The 20,381-nt window shown below is 43.2% G+C and overlaps 1 protein-coding gene across 1 annotated transcript in view; it reads right to left on the reverse strand.

The window, feature by feature from the left end:
• The window catches only part of MYO3B (myosin IIIB), a 351,164-nt gene that overhangs the window by 163,655 nt on the left and 167,128 nt on the right, over nt 1-20,381 (reverse strand). The window contains exons 17-22 of the mRNA XM_036319661.1: nt 20,001-20,127; nt 19,028-19,238; nt 18,178-18,325; nt 16,794-16,947; nt 15,277-15,365; nt 12,420-12,549 (exon numbers count right to left, since the gene is read on the reverse strand). Coding sequence (XP_036175554.1) covers nt 12,420-12,549; nt 15,277-15,365; nt 16,794-16,947; nt 18,178-18,325; nt 19,028-19,238; nt 20,001-20,127 — 859 coding nt within the window. The remainder of the gene's footprint in view (nt 1-12,419; nt 12,550-15,276; nt 15,366-16,793; nt 16,948-18,177; nt 18,326-19,027; nt 19,239-20,000; nt 20,128-20,381) is intronic.

The following is a 20,381-nucleotide window of genomic DNA, read 5'->3' on the forward strand; positions in this document are numbered from 1 at the left end:
AGCCGGGCCTCAGAACTAAAGCCGGCTCTCAGCTCTAGTGACAGCTATAGAAGGTAAATAATTCCCAGAATTAAAAAAAAGAAAAAAAGGAGAGGTTGGGAACTTCAGTTGCAGGCTTTGCCCGCCTGAAAACGGCCCTCAGCCCCTCATCCAGACTGGCCAGGCACCCCAGTGGGGGATGCCCACCCTAAAGGGGATGCAGGCAGCCTGAAAACAGCCATCAGCCCCTCATCCAGGCTGGCCAGGCACCCCAGTGGGGACCCCAACCCTGAAGGGAGTGCGGGCAGCCTGAAAAAAGCCATCAGCCCCTCACCCAGGCTGGCCAGGCACCCTAGCGGGACCCCCACCCTGATCCGGGACACCATTCAGGGCAAACCTACTGGTCCCCACCTGTGCACCAGGCCTCTATCCTATATAGTAAAAGGGTAATATGCAAACTGACCCTAACAGCAGAAAGACTGGGAATGACTGGTCACTATGACACACACTGACCACCAGGGGGCAGTTACTCAATGAAGGAGCTGCCCTCTGGTGGTCAGTGAGGTCCCCCATGGAGGAGCTCTGTTCAGCCACAAGCCAGGCTGATGGCTGCCAGTACAACGGTGGTGGTGGGAGCCTCTCCTGCCTCCTCAGCAGCGCTAAGGATGTCCGACTGCAGCTTAGGTCTGCTCCCCGCTGGCAAGTGGACATCCCCTGAGGGCTGCCGGGCTGCCAGAGGGATGTCTGATTACCAGCTTAGGCCCAATCCCTTGGGGAGCAGGCCTAAGCCAGCAGGTGGTCATCCCCTGAGGGGTCCCAGACTGTGAGAGGGCACAGGCCGGGCTGAGGGATCTCTCCGCCCCCCCCCCCCCCCCCGCCCAGTGCACAAATTTTTGTGCACCGGGCCTCTAATTAATATATATATATATATATATATATATATATATATATATATATATGAATTTTATTTGTTTGTTTTTACAAACTCATAAAATGGCAGTGCCCAGAAACCTTCTTTAACTGAACCTAATGTGTGTGATGGTGCTAAAGGAGGACATTAATGTAAATTTTCCTTCTTCAGTAGAGGCATCACTTCTTTTTGAGACCTTGGCTTTATGGAACTGTGATGCAACATCCAGAACAACTGTTTGATTTCAAAAACTTTCTAAATTAAAGTCTTATCCTGCAGACTTGGTATGCAATTAATTACTGATTTTTTTAAAAGAATAGAAACTATAGAAAATAAAAGCCAACAAAAAAGACTATTTCTTGATGAAGGGACTCTACAAGCATTATAACTCTATGCCAAATAAAGAGGCTGCAGCCAGTCAGTGCACTTGTGTCTGAGAACTTTTTAGTCAATGCAAATATTTTACCTTATATGGGTAATTTTCTTTGGAAATTATTTGATTCCTTATAGAGATTTGTAATCTTAAAAGTCAGGCGCTTAGTACTTCTATTCTCATTCATTAATTCAAAAAGTATTTATTCAGCACCTGCTCTGAGGCTTGCAAAGTTCCCTACACATGGTTGAGGCTAAAAGAAAAAAGTTTATCGAAGATGCTTTGATGCACCAGAACATTTTAGATATTTTTTAGCCTCAATTTCTATAGATGGATCATCTCTCCCATCTCTTGGAAAACTTCAGTATCACAGATTTTTCTTTCAGTCATTCAAGAACATTATTCCATGGAAATAAGCAATTGACTGTGAACTATTTTTGCAGTTTGTATAGCACCATGGATGAGTAATAAACCTGAATGAAAGATTTATGGTTTAAATGTTTCTAGAGAATATCTCTTTCAAAGCCAAAGATGTTCCCTGATGCACTGAAAGCTACCCATGAATCTAATTAATACTGTGTCTTGTGACTCCTCATTGGAGTCTAAGCTCCCTGAGGGCAGGCACTAAGTCCATCCTATTTGCCACTGTATACCTAGTGCTTAGCACAATATAGCTATCACATAGCAAGCACTCAATAAACACATGTGAATGAATGAGTGAATGAATAAACTGAGTTGCATTAAATTTTTATTTAACACCATCCAGGAGCAGGCCCCAACTCATCTCACTTCCTTCTACATACCCTGAACATATTGCTAGTCTCTGGCCATGACATGCTCCCCTTATATTTCAGACTCTTTGCTCAAGCTATTTGAGGCCTGGATTACAGAGCTGAAGTGGTTAAGATTGTGAGTTTCTGGAATCAAACCACCTGGGGTTTGTGTCAGTGTTGCTACTTACTTGTTAAGAGGGCTGAACAAGTTACTTGCCTTCTGAGTATCTGGGTTTCATCATCCCAGAAGGCTAGATGAATGTTAACTGAGTTTCAGGAATAAAGTGTTCCTGTTCAATTTATAGTTAACAGAATTTCAGTGATGAGTAAAGATGCAAATGTTGTTGGTACAGGGGATTTTATCAGAGCCACGTGAAACCCCTATAGGTCCTAGTTGGTCAAGGAGTTTTAGTTTAAGCTAAATCACTTGGCTCAGTTTAGTGACAATCTTTAACACATATATTTTGAGATTTACAAAAATATTATTAATTAGGGGTTCCACTTAATCAGAATTTACAGAATATCCAATTTTCTATTGCCTAGAGCCTCATTCAATATTGGGTTTGATGACTAGAAAAGAAAGCAAATAACTGAGGATTTAATGTTTGGGGTTTATTTTATTCTTCCCTATTTGTCTTCTTAAAATATTATTTTTAAAGCAGAAATCACAAACTTTCAACAGAAGGGAAAGAAGAGAGGAAGGAAGAAAGGGAGGAAGGAAGAAAGGGAGGGAGAGAGGGAGGACGAACCCATAGTACTGAATAGTATTATCCACCGTCTTGGAAAAAAAAATCCATCAGAGATAAGAAAATAAAGGAGTAATCCACTTATCTTGCCCTATATTTGTCCCTCTGCATCAGATCGGAAAAGAGTTGACAATACTTAAGTGCTAACATTTACTGAGTGTTTACAATGTAGTAGACACTGTGTTCAGTGTGTGAAATGAATTATTTAATATGACAACCCTGTGAGCCATGTTCCCAATCTATCAAGGAAAGAAACTGAGGCAAAAAGTATTTAAGTTTCTTGCCCAGATATCCAAAGTGCAGAGCAGTGAAGTAACGCTGAGAAAGCCCATCATTTAGGATGTCCTAATTTAAGATTTTGGGGTTGTTCCAGGGCTTCTAATCATATCCAAGGTAGACCACTGAGTAATTGGTGGGATTGCTGCCTGGCCAAACTGATTAAACCCAACTGACTTTATTTTATTTTTAAAAAATCTTTATTTTTGAAAATATTACATAAATCCTCCTTTTACTCCCATTAACCTCTTCCAGCCTGCTCCCATCCCCCACCCAGGCCCTCACCACCCCATTGTCTGTGTCCATGGGCTATGCATATATGCATACAAGTTCATTGGTTGATCTTTTCCCACCCATCCTCCCCTGCCTTCCCTCTGAGGTTCAATGGTCTGTTCATGCTTCTATGTCTCTGGGTCTATTTTTGATCATCAGTTTACTTGGTTCATTGCATTCCACATATGAGTGAGATCATGTGATACTTGTCTTTCTCAGACTGGCTTATTTCGTTCACCATAATACTCTCCAGCTCCATCCACGCTGTTGCAAATGGTAAGAGTTCTTTCTTTTTTACTGCCATGTAGTATTCCATTGTGTAAATGTACCATAGTGTTTTGTATGTTTTTTCCCCAATCATCTGCTAAACCCAATGGATTTTAGATGAATGTCTGGAATTTTTTAAGTCATTTACATACTGAACCAGGTCAACCACACAGCAATCCCACTGATCACTCAGCAACCACTATTGTGGCTAAACCAAATCTAGTCATCATGGGGCAGGGGTGGGGGAGGTTGATTTGGTTTTTGTGTGAATTGAACTACCCTTGTGAAATGCAAAGAATGGAACTACTCTACCAAACTGGAACCTTAATAAAATCTTAGTGGTCCTCTCCCATTTCCAACTCTCAAGTTCAGTTAAGTGACATTTTTTTTTAGTTTACTGACATCTCACATGTGCATGTCAGTAAAGTTCACAATTGTTACTCCACACAGCTGTGGTTTACAGCTTCTCTTCACATACAAGATGCTGGCACCAGAACAAAATGATTAACTTTTATATGCTTCTAACATATGGACTGGACTGTTAGAATCTGGTCTTGTGCTCTAAAGAGAAAAATGAAGTTTTTATTAACAGGACCCAAATTCCTGGGGAAAAAGTGTTAAGTTGTGATCCCTCTCTAAGTGGAGAGATTACAGTTTTAATGGTTTTGTTGCTAATTCATTTGTCTTGAAGTGCCCAGAGTTATCTTTTAGGAAAGGGAGGGGGAGGAATGACCTGAAAGCCCCATTATGGAGAGATTTTATAGTGGAATAAATTGATAAACTGTAAAGGACCTTGAGACTTTTTCCTCCAATATGAGCTATGAAATAAAAGCAAAGAACCTTTCATCTTAAATGGGGACATATTTCTTTTCTATGAATGAGAAAAATGCTGGCTGAGAGAATCAGAATGTATTTTTCTTGCATTTCTGACCATTTGAAAAATCAAAAACTGCCATATTTGTTATACTTGACAGGATCATTAAAGAAATAAAACAAAGTGGTTCTAAATTGAAGTGCTACTTAAAAATAAAATGTACATTCGCTGTCACTTTTAGGAGCTATGTATAAAATGTGTTGGGAAAGAATGGATCTCATTCACAACAGATACTAACTTTCCCAATATTTAGTCATCATTACCACTCGATATGGAAGGTTTTAGTTTCTAGTGTTTAAGGTTATTTTTAGTTTTCTAAGGACCTAATAACAACAGAGTTCCTAGAGCTAGGAAAGCATGAGGGACTTTAAGAAGTGGGACTCAGGACCCATGCTGGAAGGCTGTCCTGGACAAGACATGGGGTAAAATTCTCTGATCAGCATTGCCTCAGTGGGTCCCATTTGACTCTTTTTAAAAATATATATATATTAATATATTTTATTTCAGAGAGGAAGGGAGAGGGAGAGAGAGATAGAAACATCAATGATGAGAGAGAATCATAGACTGGCTGCCTCTTGCACACCCACACTAGGGATCAAGCCTGCAACCTGGGATATGCCTTAACTAGGAATGGATCCATGACCTCCTGGTTCATAAGTTGATGCTCAACCACTGAGCCACACCGGCCTGGCCCATTTGACTCTTGATCCTCAAGATGCTTTTCACAAAAAGATTCTTACTGGTTTTGGAAGCTCTGTACATGAGAACCACCTTGATCTTTCTGCAGTAAAGATACCTATTGAATTTTCATAATTAATTTTCTCCATACTTTTTTGACCATAGAAATCTCTTATTCACTCTACCTCTTCACCTCCCACAAACCTAGTGTTTTATGAAACACACTTCAGAAAACACTGTTCTAGATACTGATAAGATGGGACTCTTCTAGAGCCAAAGGAACTTTTTAAAACCTTGTGCTAAACTCTGAGAATCCAGAATAGCAACTTCTCTCACACACTCGAAAATAGTGGTCGCCCAGCCAGTGTGGCTCAGTGGTTGAGCATCGATCTAAGAAAAGGATTAGGGGGCAGAGGAGGGGCACAGATGGTTGGTGTGGTGATGAGAGTGAAGGGACAGAAACAACTCCAGAAAGCAGAATTAGCCTGGGTAATGGCATGGCACTATGCAGCACTGTGAGCAGTGCTGTATATAAATGTATGTATGTTCTGTATATAAATGAAATAGAAGACACTGTCTTGTCCTCATGGAGCTTACAATTTTCTCAAGTAGACAAGACAGTTGCATGAGACACCTGCACAGCTGTGGAGGCCAAAGTACTAAACTGCACAGCTCTGCTTGCAAATCATTGGAGATGAGGAGTCTATGTAATTAACATTTGCTATTTCCATTATTCAGATGACCCTCAGCATCATTCGCTCTGTTCCTGAGACAACAATCTGACTCTTGCCCATACCTGGCTGGGGCTGGAAGACTCCCCAGCTAGTGATGGCACCTTCCAGCTCCCAGGGTCACTCCTGAGAAAGCAGTGTGTTCTATGCTGTGCCTTGAGCATGAAGTCAGCCTATTGAGGCTTCTCAGTTCATTGGGGATAAGCAAGAAACGGTTCCACTTTTTCCTGCAACTTCCCCCCTCATGCTGACACCTTACCTCTCTATGGGGACAGGAGCTCTCTTAATCATATTCCAGCCCCATTTCATAGATTCGCCTGATATTTTCTGTTACTAAAGATTATTTTTGGTTTTGAAGGTTCACAACCGTCCCTGCTGCTCATCCTGAACGGCTCCCTCAACTCTTAGCGACCTGTTATGAGCTGAACTGTACCAACACCCCCCCCCCCAATTTATATGCTGAAATCCTGACACCCCAGAACCTCAGAATTTAACTGAATTTAGAGACAGAACCTTTAAAAAGGTGCTTAAGTTCAGATGAGGTCCTATGAGTGGGCTCTCATCCGTTGTGACTTTATTGTCTTTATAAGAAGATATTAGAACAGAGAAAACATATAAACAGGTCAAGGGGCGATCATGTGAAAACACAGGTTTTCTTAAATAAATTGATATAGACAAGCTGCTTTTAAAAATTATAGGTGAAGGAACTAGAAGAACCAAAAGAATTTTTGAAAAAGAAGAATAAAGTTGGAGGAGTCACACTACCTGCCTTTAGGACTTACTATAAACGCTACAAGAGGCCGTGTGTTATTGGTGAAGCGGTAGATATGTCAGATCAATGAAACAGGCCACGCAGATATAACCAACTGGTTTTGACAAATGTGAAAGCAGGTCAGTGGAGAAAGGACAGTCATTTCGTTGAATGGTTTTGTAACAGGTGGGCATACTTATGAAAAAATGAGTCTCAACCTCGCACCCTGTACAAAAATTAACTCAAAATAAATGCTAGATGTAAACCTAGAATGTAAAAGTAGCTATTGAGGGTCTATTCGCACACAGCTCCACGCTGACTCTGTGGGAACACCCTTGTTCTCTCCAGTCAGTCTGTAGCACGCCTGCTTGAGTTTCCCTTTCTCATTCTGAATGGTTCTCTTCAGGAGTCCACCCTCATCTCCCTCAGTATTTCAGATCAGCATCGGGAGCCCTCCTCCACCCAGCAGCTCTCCACCGGTTTTTCATCTTGCTTCCCTCCCTTTGACTTGAGTCCTTTCCTCCCTTAGTCATCCCACTTCCATTTCCCTCTCCTTTCCATGCTTAGAAACCTCATTAGTCCAAGACTGCTCAGTTTTCTCTGCCTTTTATTTGTTTTTTAATCTCTTCCAAGAGGCCTTTCTTAGTTAAAAGAACTCTTTTTTCATGTCTACGCATGGTATTTCCATGACTTTTCCTTCTATTTTTTAAAAATATGTTTTTATTGATTTTAGAGAGAGAAGGGAGAGGGCGAGATACACATTAATTGGCTGCCTCCTGCACGCCCCCTACTGAGGATTGAGCCAGCAATGGGGGTAGGGGGTAATTAGAGCTGGCGACCTGTCAGTGCATGGGACAACACTCAGTGTATTGAGCCACACCAGCCAGGGCCCTTCTATTGTTACTTGTATAGATACAGTGATCATATTGCCCACTTTATTGATTTACATGCCTGCTTAGAATTTACTCTTTTTTTCTTACTTTTTTATACATTTTAGGATTTGGCACTATCTGTCCCTGACTATTCTGACTGGGATTTTCTTTTATTCCATGTAGAATCACCTATGGCCCTAGCTGGTTTGGCTCAGTGGATTGAGCTTCGGCCTGCAGACTGAAGGGTCCCAGGCTCGATTCCAGTCAAGAGCACATGCCTGGGTTGCAGGCTTGATCCCCAGTAGGGGATATGCAGGAAGCAGCTGATCAATGATTCTCTCTCATCATTGATGTTTCTATCGCTCTCTCCCTCTCCCTTCTCTAAAATCAATAAAAATAATATTTTTTTTAAAAAAAGAAATCACCTATGCATAGCACCCTATCTAAAAAGATGATACACATGTAATTATCTGTTAACTTAAATACACTCCCAAAGTACACAGAATGAAGTGGGCCTCTGTGTGCGGAGGAACTGGCTCACCAGGGCTCCCTGACAGGGCTGGCTCCTTTCAGGCCCCGTTTCAGGAAGAGCCGAGCACCGTCCATGACTGTGACCCTGGAACTTGGTCATTTAGAGTCAGCTCATCCTGCTAAACTCATTTGCTGAACTGTCAGGATGGAGGAGCAGCCATAAATTGAAAATGAAAACTCAGAGATGGCTACTAACCGCTCCTCTTAGGAGCTTAGCGCATTTAATTTGGGGAGCTACAGAGTCAGGAACAGACAATCAACAAGTATGTTAGCAGTGAAAGTGTTACATGCTTTGCAGATACAACATGGAGGCTCCTCTTGCCCCCTCCACATCCAAATAAAAGGGGAGTCAGCCCTAGCAGGTTTGGCTCAGTGGATAGAGCGTCCTTGACCGCGGACTAAAGGGTCCTGGGTTTGATTCTGGTCAAGGGCGCAAACTTTGGTTGTAGGCTCGGTCCCCCACATGCCGGATGCAATCAAACAATGTGTCTTTCTCACATCAATGTCTCTCTCTGTGTCTCTCCCTCTCCCTTCCACACTCTCTAAAAGTCAATGGAAAAATATCTCGGGTAAAGATTAACAAAAATAAAAATAAATAAAAAGGGGAGCCAATGGAAGTCAAGATTGAGAGACTTGACTGTTGATTTTACTGGAAATCAAATTCCAAGGGAGAGACCTTCGAGTCCTCGAACTGAAGGAGCCGGTGGAGACAAAACTCAGTTCTAGGTTCTGATGCAAAAACCAGACTTTCAGGCTCAGACGACGTTCCCTCTGGAGCTACTCTTGTTTCTTACAGTTTTTCCCAAGTTCCTAAAGCCTTTGAGACCCCAAATTACTCTTTGGAAGTCAGAATTCATGATTCAAAGGCAGAAAAGGGTTTCTCAGGATCCTTTTGAAACCTCCTCCTCTCTTTCCGCCCCTGGGCCTTTTGAACTTCTCTCTAGTTTACTAGTAGCGAGTGGAACATTCCCCAAACAGGAAAATGTGCCATGAGACCTTGTTAGAACATCTTTCCTTTTCATGTTTTTATACGTAGATCATTCAGTTTGAGAAGTCCCAGCTGAAGGGTTAGAAAGCAGTGTTGCTGCCACATCAAATTTTCATGCATAAAATCTTCAGAGCATTTCCTATCAATAGGAAGAATTACAAAGAAAATGTCATCACCTCTGAAGTGGCCCATCAGCAGGCCTACAGTGGTGGTTGTATAAGAGGGGAACTGAGAGAACCCATATTGACTGCAGCTGCCTCCATTTACCCAATCGACACCGAATACCTTGGAACCAGAGTGTGCCCCTCAGGCGGGGCATGGCCCCCACAAGACGCAGCTGTGTGCCAGCAGGAGCCGCTGCTGGTGGGGGGTGGGGGGCTGCAGAAACCTGGGAGAAGCTGATGACTCCGTGCCTCATGTTCTGCGCTTTTCAGTATTTAGGGATGTGCAATATGAACAGGAAAATGCCAATTGCATTCCTCTCCCTGATTTTACGTCATGATTTTACACAAACACACATAGAGGTCAATCCTCTCAACCTTGATAAGAGATTAAATGGAGACCAATATTTCTGTTTCATATCCACTAATGAAGGGGTTGGTACCTGCCCCGCAGCCCAGAGAGGAAGCTGATTTTAAAGGACAGGAGTGTTAGCCCGAGACGCCTGTGTATGAAAGCAGGGACAGCAACCGTCCAGCTACCGGTAAACTTCAGCTGGACAGGAAACCTTAAGCAAAAAAAGTACAGGCTTTGGTTATTTTTAAGATTCTAAGATATCTTCTCTATATTTTGGGGAGAAAAGAGTTATTGTGAAACAGAATGCATGCACAGAGAAGTATGCAAAACATGAATGCACAGTATAATAAATACTATAAAACCAACATCCATGCAACCACCACCAAGCCCGGGAGCCAGAGCACTGCCGACATCCCACAGGGACCTGACCTCTCAGATCCAGGGGCCCAATGTGGACCTCTTGTTAAGTTTGGGACTAACAGCCTCCAAGGGTTCCCAACTTTGACCTTTTCCTTCCTCTCTGTAGTTCATCCCCTAAACGTTTATGAAGTCATCGCCCATAATATCTATGTTCACTGAATTAGTGCCCCATTTAAGTATTTGAGGGTTTCAAGCAAGATAAATAAAAATGACAGAGAAAATGGTTACTCATGCATTGGAAATATTAGCATATTCTTTTCCAAAATGCCAGGTGTGTGGGACCCCGCTTCAGCCAGAACACTGGGATGTATAGCCAGGTCTCCCTTCGTAAGGGGCCTGTGCCTTAAAAATGTATTTCAGTTTCAGCAAAAGCAGCACAACCTTCTTCTTTCCATTAAAGTTTTCCCACCTTCAAAGGCAGTAATAAAACAAAAAAAATATATTATAATATATATAGATGTTTTAAAATTTAGAAGCTTAATTAATGTTCTGACCTACAACACAAGATGTACAATCTCTTTAGAACTGAGTTTTGAGGACAAATATTGTCGTAAATTAATATCTAATTCTAGGTGTTAAATGAAGGTAAAAGGAAGTTCCAGTGGCTCTCGGGCAAAGCCATATTATCTCTATCTCTGCATTCTCCTTTGCTGCCTAAACAGCGCCTTATGCTGTGAGTTGCTCTATAAATGCTTGTTGTTCGAGGGCATTTTTACATGAGTAATTTCAGAAAAAGAGAACAGAATCGTGCTTATTAGTTTTGATGTGTATTCGTGGCTTGTTACTTATACTCCAAATGTAGAGGAAAATAATCTTGGGATTTCAAAAAGAATTATTATGCATAATATACAACTCAGGAATACAAGGAAGCGTCTCAGGAAGGCACTTTTGTTTCTAGTCTTTTCACTTTAGTTCCCTCCCGTTGGCGTGGAGTGCGGTATTGAGGCAAGATTTAGGAAGAGTTAGAAGACAGGAGGAAGGCTCTGTCGGAGAAAAACATAAAAAAGGAAGCGGAGCCTGTCTCTTTGTTCCTGTTCCCTTCCCACTTTGAAGTGATCAGGACCAACGGAAGGCAGAGCCTGATTTCTTTCACAGCGCCACCTAGTGGCCCAGACTGTGAACTTTTTAAAAATTTTGCCAGAGGTTGAAAAATTGGAAATGCCAAAGCTGGGAACAGATTTGACAAATCATTATTTATATTTATGGGAGAGTGCTAATGTCAACTGACAAGTTCCTTGGATATATTTTATTTCAAAGAGTACATCTCCTATTCATAATGGCTTATCTTCGCCTATGCACACAGCCGTCTGATGAGTCTACGCCATAGAGTCTGGTGAGGAAGCACCAGCCCTGCCCACACCTGCCCATTCTCCATAAGTTTATAATGAATCAAACCCTGACTATACCCGAGAGGTCTGGAGAGGACGCTAGAGGGAAGCCTTCTGGTGGGCACCCTGCTATTTTGTTTAAAGGAGCATGTTTGAATAAAGTTAAGAACCTGGTTTCAACTTTTCTCCCAAGTTAAGATAAAGCAAAGGTTGTAGACTGTGGCTTTTTCCTTAGCCAAGCTTTTTATTCCTCTGCACGTTGCTAAAAATCAGACGTAGCAGCCACTCTCTTTTAACATACAAAGATCTCTTGCTAGACATGGGTGTCAACGATTCCAAGAGAGATGTGGGAAGAAAAGAAGAGGAAATTATGAACAATGACAAAGAGGTGTCTCACCCTCCATTCTTAAAAGTATTCCCATACTTGTTTCCAGACATAGCCTCGAAAACATTCAGCCCTTGAGAGGAGAGCTGTGGGAAGATCTGAGTCTGTTTCCTGTTCACATTGCACATCCCTAGTCATCATTTGGCAAAGATCAGTAACTTCCTGCTTCATGGCATGAGAACTGACTAAACAACGAAATGTAAGTTGACTGTAAGTAGGCATACGCTGTGGATATGGGCCAGAGATGGACCAGTTCCAAGTTGGTTAGGGGAGTGTGATGTGTGGTTGATGACTGGGTGGGAAATTGGACCAGGTAACCTCTGAGAACCCCACGATTGAATGGCTTTGATTCCTACACTCCCTTCACTTGGATCATACATGAACAGAAATAATCTTCCTAATATTCTAGGTAAACTGAGACCATGTTAGAGTGTTAGCATGAATTAATAACATATGGTGTTATAAATGCAAGAATGAAAAGAAGCAGGCAGAGAAAATGAGAAGTGTGAGAGTTCATGTTAGAGAAAGTGTGTGTGTGTGTGTGTGTGTACATATGTATACATCAAATTAAATTGCAAAAGAAACAATCACTTTCCTTTTCTTGAACTTCATCAGATAGACTTTCACCCCTGCTTAAAGTTCAGTGTTAGTACTGCAGCCCTGGCAGAGCTGAGACACTAACTGGAAAACCCCAGCAGGGCTTGTAGAAGCATCGGTTGCAGGGCTATCAGGGGGAGGTTCCAAGTACCTGTTTTGGTTAAAGGGATTGAGAAGAGTCGCTGAAGAAGCCTGTTTTCTGACATTCTCAAGACTACAACCACATCGGCAGGGAGAGTGTCTCTGTTTTTCTCAAGAAACCCAGAAGCATCGTATGATACCTGCAATATGAATAGCAAATTCCGAGTTAGCCAACACTGTCCACCATTGGTGACACTGGCGAGCTGTCTGAGGTCAGTCACCAATCGGCCTCTGTGTAGAATGAACCTTGACACAGCCATGCTCTTAAATCCAGCCCACTAGATAAGGGGAAATTTTGAAATTTTTGACAGGCCAGTTTATCTTAACTTCTTGTTCAGTTTCTCTTTGAAGAGTCAAATCAATATCACATCAGAATAATTATTAAAACATTTTGGGCATTCTGGGGGGAAGGGGCCTGTGGGAGTGGAGAAGTTATTGGGGGGATAAAAAGTGATGGGAAAAAAAATAAAATGAAGAAAAAAGCATATTGTGCACTAACTATATGTGAAGCACCCATCCTTTGAGATAAACACTCATTATCTCCATTTCATTGGTGGGCAAACAAAGGCTTAGAGAGAAGCTGAGTAATGTGCCCATGGTCACACATTTCAAGCGGTGGGCGGGCATCCAAACCCAGGCCATTTGGTGCCAGGCTCACAACCACTATACTCCAAGTGCTTTCCAAGGTACTGCTCACAGCACCTGGGTGATTGCTCAGGGATGCTGAGCAGTTCTCAGTTCTCAGGAAGAGGGGGTCCAAGTCAGAGAAATGTTAAGGAACACTCCAGAGAAATGTTAGTGGTAAATGAATTCAGGCAAGGACCCTACCCAGAAAGAAAAGGACCCTTTTCTCCCTTAAAATCAAGGCGAGGGCAAAAGGGGGAAGGAAAGGGGTGGGCAAGAAAAAGGTGTAGAACAGTGGTTCTCAACCTTCCTAATGCCATGCCGCGGCCCTTTAATACAGTTCCTCATGTTGTGGTGACCCCCAATTTCATTGTTACAAATTGAACATAATTAAAGCACAGTGATCAATCACAAAAACAATATGTAATTATATATGTGTTTTCCGATGGTCTTAGGCGACCCCTGTGAAAGGGTCGTTCGACCCCCAAAGGGGTCTGGACCCACAGGTTGGGAACCGCTGGTGTAGAAGGACAGAGAGATGAAAAGGGAGGCGTGAGGAAGAGGACAGGCATGGGAAGCAGACATGAATGTGGGAGGGAGGATCAGGGCAGATGTGGGTATCTCAGACGTGAAGGACATTAATAAGCAGACATCAATGCAAAGGTAAATGAAATATTTAAAAGCAAAAACTGGATTACACTTTCTACCAAAGATCCAAAATAGAGACCATCATGTACTGTGTAGAGAAAAACAATCCCCTTTGCTTGTGAAGGGGTTCAGAACAAGTCACCCCAAAATATGCCACTCCGCCATGAAGATTATTTTGAACTAAAAGCAATAAAAACCCAGAAGAATCAGGAAAAACTCTCTACCTCCCTCTCAACTGCCTAAATTTACACTGGAAGGGCCCTGCACCAGGAACAGAGCGAGTGCCGGACATTTTTACCTAAGCAACTGACCTGCATAACAGGGCAAACTTTTGTTTTCCAAACACCTCCTCCGCCTTCCCTGAATGACCCTCCTTCCCTTTGTATGGACACACCCCTACTCCTTTCCTTAGCTCAGGATGTTATATAAGCTGCAGTTGCCTGGCTGTCCTTTGGGCCTTATAGTCTTTCGGAACTTTGTACACACATAACTAAATTTGTTTTCTCAGGTTAATCACAGGGATAGGGAACGTCTGGCCTGTGGGCCATATAAGGCCCAAGAAATCATTTGGTCTGGCCCTCCCAAGGCATTAGGGGTGAGTTAATTAAGTGTTTGGCCAAATATAGCAGGCTGATTTTTTAAGTTGATAATTTTGTATGCCCTGCGAATGATGTTATAAATATCCATATGACCCTTGGCAGAAAAAAGGTTCCCTACCCCTGTGTTAATGTACCTTATATCAACTTAATCAAAGAACCTAGAAGGGAAGAAGAGAAAGCTTATCTGCCCTTTCACTTGTACTAGATTGCCTTTCAACCAGTCTTCAGTCAGGCAACATTTATTTTAATGTCATATATGAATTTGAGAAACAAATTCAACAAACCTCAAATCAACAAAATAATCCAAAATGCCCTTTATTGAAGTCCTATCTATTTTCCGGGCCCAGGGCCTCAGCAGACCCCACCAGAACCAATTAGCCACAATGCCACTGGCTCCTCTGAAGGAACTTGAGCAATGAGTTATTGGCTATGGGACTAGAGAATTTCCTGAATTAGTCACTCATCTACTTCAGGAACTTGAAATTGAGACTGAAATAAAATGTATGAAAAGTAGAAATTTTGTTTGATGTTGTGAAAGCTTAACATCTGGATGACGAAGAGAATTTTTTTTCCTTTTCATCTAGACATTTTGGGTGCCCTGTAGCCATACACTTAAAGTGCTACACATGGAGCCCCACGGTGACACTAACCTTCCTCTGTTACCTACACGTCTCCAAACGCCCTCTGAATGTGAACATGCTCCGCTGAACACCGCGGAAACTGTAACACGTTTTCTCTCTGAAGAGCTGTCACTTCTAGGCCAAGCCCCGGGTGAGGAGCAGACGGCAGCTGGCCGGCCACCCCGGTGAGAAATTGCTTGCTTGCCAGGGGCAAGTTTCAGTGATCGGCACCACTGAGAACTCGTGGGCGCTGTGATTAGGTGTCCGGGAAGAGTTAAAAGGAGACAGGCATCTGCAAGCAATTTCATGAGTGGCACAGACCGGGTAATATGGACACTCTCCCCTTGTCAATTTCAGGATGAATAACTCGGCTCACCTTCCCGGCGTAGTGCTGAATGCCAAAGCTCAGCTCCACTCCCTTGGGCCTCCAGAAGTATATGCAGCGTAAATTCGCCTCAAATTTATCTGTGGATTTTCATGTTTAAAAGTTACAACGTGAATTGTTTCCTCCGTCAAACAAAAACATGCTCGTCGCATGAGTGACCCAGAACAAGGGATTTCAGAGGAGCCCGATGCTATCCCTATGTGTATGCAGTGGAGAGAGAGCCCCTGGTAAAGCAGGTGCTCACAATACAACACTCATTTAGCTGTTTCCTGTGGTCTTTTTGTTGTTGTTGTTAATCCTCACCGAGGACATTCTCTCCATTGATTTTCAGCATGGAAGGGAAGGGGAGAGACAGAGAGAAACAACAATGGGAGAGTGACACATCTATTAGTTGCCTCCCACACGCATCCCGACAGGGCTGGGGATCGAGCCTGCAACTGAGGCACACGCCCCTGACCAGAATTGAACCTGTGACCCTTCAGTGCACAGGCCAACGCTCTAACCACTGAGCAAACGGGCCAGGGCTTTACATTGTCTTTGGTGTCAGGCCATACTCTGGGATCCCGTGTTCTGCTCTGAGAACTCCTAGCATGGAGCATGGACAGTGATGACACCAGAAGTCCAGCCAATTAGTTCCCGAACCATGAAGAGATCCCATGGAAGGCAAATACTCATCCTGGCAACTTGTGACAATTTTATAGATAAAACGAAGTCAATGGGGTGACAGCTTCAACTCCTAGAAGCGAATCTCTGCCATAAACCAATTTTCCATCTGGGGAAAAGACCTGGAACTTTATTCTCGATAAAGTGATCCCTCGAGGATCACTTTTGCTATTGTTGTGGCTGAGAGCCACCTCTGTGAGAGGAATGGTGCGAAGTACCAAAGGGATGCGAGGATTCGAGCTTTGCTGCCTCAAGCATCTCACAGTCTAAGTGAGGGCCAGGATCGTGTGCAACACCGAGGATCTGAGGAGAGGAAGGAGGTCAAGAGGAGCAGGGTAGGAGGGCCTTTCATGCCCGGAGGAGGTGTTTTATTGCCATGCCATAGGGAACAGTAGCCTACAAAAGGTGGCTTTAAACAGACTACATTAGCCAGGATGTCCAGGATAGAGGGGGAGAGTAGGAGCCTGGACACCAGGAGACCAGAAGGGGCTTCTATACACACTTGGCCTAAAGGTGGCGGGGCATCCAGGTGGAGATATGAGAACAGGGTAAGAAATGGAGGGGAAGCAAGTATTGGTTGTGGGAAACAAGGGAAAAGAAGGTATAGAAACGATGTTGACATAGGGTCATGGTATTTCCGTTTGCAGAAATAGGATCGTGAGGAGGGTTTGAGAGACTTAAGATATTCTTTTGGGACATTTGCTGGAAATTTCAATTTCTTAAAAGCACTTTCACAACTCACCAGGTGGCTAAAATACACAGGATAGGTCCATTAAGCCACACTCATTGGCTGACATGAGCCAGGTTCTCTTCTGAGTGTATATCCCTTTCCAAAAGGTACCTACCAACCAGGGTCTGATCCGTGGCCTGGGGAAACTGACTTTCCTCATCCAAAAGCGCCAGTAGCCCCAGGGGTTTCTGGAGGAACATATCCAAGAGTGGCCGGTTGTCCTCATACTCCACAAGGGCAGCGTCAAGGCCCTCGTTCTGATACTCCATCTGGAAGGAAACGGAGTGTGAATGTCTCCAGCCCCAAACTGGCCGAGGCACCACCAGGCTGCCTTAGCATGAACTTTCTATGTCCTGCAATGCTGAACACATGTGGAAAACAGGGTGTGTTTATTTTGGTAAAGGATCCTTCTGCATATAACACTGTTAAAGCTTTGGTTTAAGCCTGACCTATGGATGGCCTGTGGCAGGCAGCTAAAGTGGGCAAAAGCAGGGATGGCTCTCTATCTCCCAAACAATGATTTGGTAACATAATTTAGAAACTCCGGTAGAAAAGAAGTCAAATTAAAAAAAATTTTTTTTTTCTGTGTGACAAGTATGATTTAAACCAGGTAGAAAGCAGACTTCTATTTTGCAAAGGATTCTGCAAGGGGATCATCTGGGACTGAAAAACTAGAAAAACTCCAGATTTCCCTGGGAAATAAATGCATGGAACCTGGACTGAAACAAGGCAAATTTTGTGCGGGGAGTGGGGGTTGAGGGAGGGGGGTGTTGGGTAAGAGGGGAGAGCAGTGCAGTATGGATTTACCCAGCTCCGATGAGAAAACCAATATTGGCATTTTTAGTCCATGTCTCTATTTCTCTAATCATATTATCGTTTGTGTGTCCCCACTTCTTCATTAAAACAAGGGATTTGGTCAGAATGTCTCATTATTGCAACTATTTGATTCAGGAGAGTCTTGGGGTTGGGGTGGAAGAGAAGGGTCCAACGAGCTCCACACCCTGTTTTATTTGTCATGAAACTCATTGGGGAAAGACTTCCATTTCAGAAAACCTATCCTACTCTTCCCCTGAGACACCCATCCAGTTCCGGTAGGATCTGGTGAGCTGGAGGTGGGGGATGGCGCTGGCCTGAGAGTTAAGAACATAAGAACCTGTGTTCTGAATTCAAGATTGTCCCATGTCATTTTGGACATGATCATAGATATTTTTAGCTAAATAAAGTAGAAGAAAATCCAGTATTTGGGGCAATACACATGAAATAATTGGCTTGGCACCAGCTCCGCCCAAGGGAGGAAATGTACCTTTCCACAAAAATCAAGACTTTGTTTTTCAGGCTGAATGTAGACCATTGATTTATTTTGACAGGACAGCCTCACCAGTGGTTTTTCCCATTAGAGCATTTTACCTGTTAGCCTAACAAGGTTTCTGATTCAAACTGTGGGCAACTTGGAGACACCTTCCCCGGTCAGGTTTCCTGATTTCAGAGTTCACTATTACCTGCTCAAGAGCAAAAACGTGCTGATTGAAGTAGTACTGGATTTGCTCATTGGCAATGTTTATGCAGAGCTGCTCAAATGAATTTCTCCGGAAGTCCTCAAATCCAAAAATATCCAGTATCCCCACATTCATACCGCCGTCCGCACTGCTGCGGGAGAGAGAATACAACCTTTCAGGGAAGGAGACATCCATCTCAGAGGACAGTGAGAATGTATGTGTGTGCCCACGTATTTATCAATCCATGTACCCACTCATGGGAAGTAGCATTCTGCCGCCTCTAAGAAAGGAATAGTTTGTGCCTTAAACCATGGATTCCAACTGTCTTTCAACAGTATTTCCATCTTGTTTAAAGCAGTAGGAGCTCCATATAGAAAGAGACTAAAGAGGAACCACTCCTCGTGGGCGGGAGCTGCACTCTCATGCTTTCACCTCCCCACCCACAATCGAGGGAGTCGTGGTGATAATGTAAGATACTGTGCTTTACAACTTTTCATGAAATGTCTCCGTTGATTCTAATTATGAGAAGATGATTATCCTAATTTTACAGACGAGAAAACCGCCACTTAGAACATGCAGCTGATCAAGCTGTAGAACTTGGATGCCAATCCTGTTTGTCAAGTTCCAAGCCAAGTCTGTTCTCTTCAACACTACACTGTACTGGCTCTGTCCATCATCTGCCTTTAGGGTATCACTGCTTGGCCCTCCTGGATCCCAGGGCATTTTTAAAAGAAGACCTAAGAGCTTCGCTAAAGAAAGCCCAAGAGAGGACCAAAGGTTTTGTCCTGCAAATTCTCAGACACCGGGGTTGATGACAGCTCTTCCGAGGCCTCTGCTCCCTGGGGGAACTTGCCATATGTTTTTCTCTGGCTGCAGGAGTGTATTGATGCGATTTACAATCCAGCTGAAGAGCCTCCCATACAAGGCTTTAGACATGGCATCCCGGACGTCCGAGGCCCTGTCAACAGTGTTGGCGCGGATGATGGTCTCTCCTCGGGTGACCACACAATGTGACGTGAGGGCCTCCTGGAGCTCTTCAGGGCGAATGCAGAGGACAGAGGCAGCTGGAACAAAGTGTCAGGGTGACACTGGAGAATGAATCCATCCATCCATTCATTCATCCAGCCAGCATTTACTCAACATCTACTCTGTCCTTGGCACTTCAAAGTCCAAGATAAACAAGCCAAGTCCCTAACCCCAAGGAGCATCCAGATGACCCAGTATCTCCCACACTGTCCTGAAAGCTCGGCATGGTGTTAGATTAAAAAAAGTGGGAGGAAGTAGCTTTGGTCAGGTCAGTTGGAACAGTTTCTGGAGACTATAATATCCTCTTAGAGAGTCACAACACACATTCGTATTTTACAGGCCATAAGAAGTTCTATATTTTAACACAAAAGGTGCTCATTTGATTTAAATGAGGTTTTTGTAAACTCAGGATTCTCATTCTTCGTACCACCATTATTACTTGTAAAACAGAAAACCAATTGGGTGCCTGCTTTCTCCTCTGCTGAGGCGGATTCAATGGATTTAGAGTGGGGTCCAACCTCTCATATTATTTTTAAAATTTTTTTTGATGATTTTCAAAAGCTGCCAGTGTTGAGAACCACTGTTCAAAGTTACCTGCCATGAAATTCTTTTCTGCAGAACCCGTATCTGCAGCTCATGTTCTACAAGACATCTTTCAGGAAACACTGGATAGTGAAAACACTCAGAGCTAGCAGAAGAACCAGCAGCAGCTGCACTGTCTTCTATAGAGTCTTTAAAAACTACCAAAGTGAAAGAAAGATGTACTTTGGCAACACAGTGCACAGGCAGCAAATAATTACCATTTTTCAAAGCTTCAGCATTAGGCACCTCACTTTTATCAGTTTGATGTTGAGAAGAAATAGCTGCAAATTCAATGTTTCCAATATTCAGAATCCCAGCCAAAATTCTGTACACTGAATGCACCTCCTGAAAAAAAGACAAGAGCCATGTTTGCAGGTGATCACCAATGAAAACAAGGAAGCACCAGCACCGTGGAAGAAACTGCCAGGTGTCACCGAAAGCCATCCTTTCCCTTTTCCTGGCGCACAAAACAAATTTCTTTTTATTTTTCTAATGGTCTTCAAAGTTTGCTTTTATTTTATTTTTCCCCTACAGGTTCTTGAGTCCTGAATTCATTCCTCTAAGAGGAAGAACAAATCCTCTGAAATTTCACGTAGAAA

The sequence above is a fragment of the Myotis myotis genome, unplaced genomic scaffold (genome assembly GCF_014108235.1).
Source record: "Myotis myotis isolate mMyoMyo1 unplaced genomic scaffold, mMyoMyo1.p scaffold_m19_p_8, whole genome shotgun sequence".
Classification (NCBI taxonomy): domain Eukaryota; kingdom Metazoa; phylum Chordata; class Mammalia; order Chiroptera; family Vespertilionidae; genus Myotis; species Myotis myotis.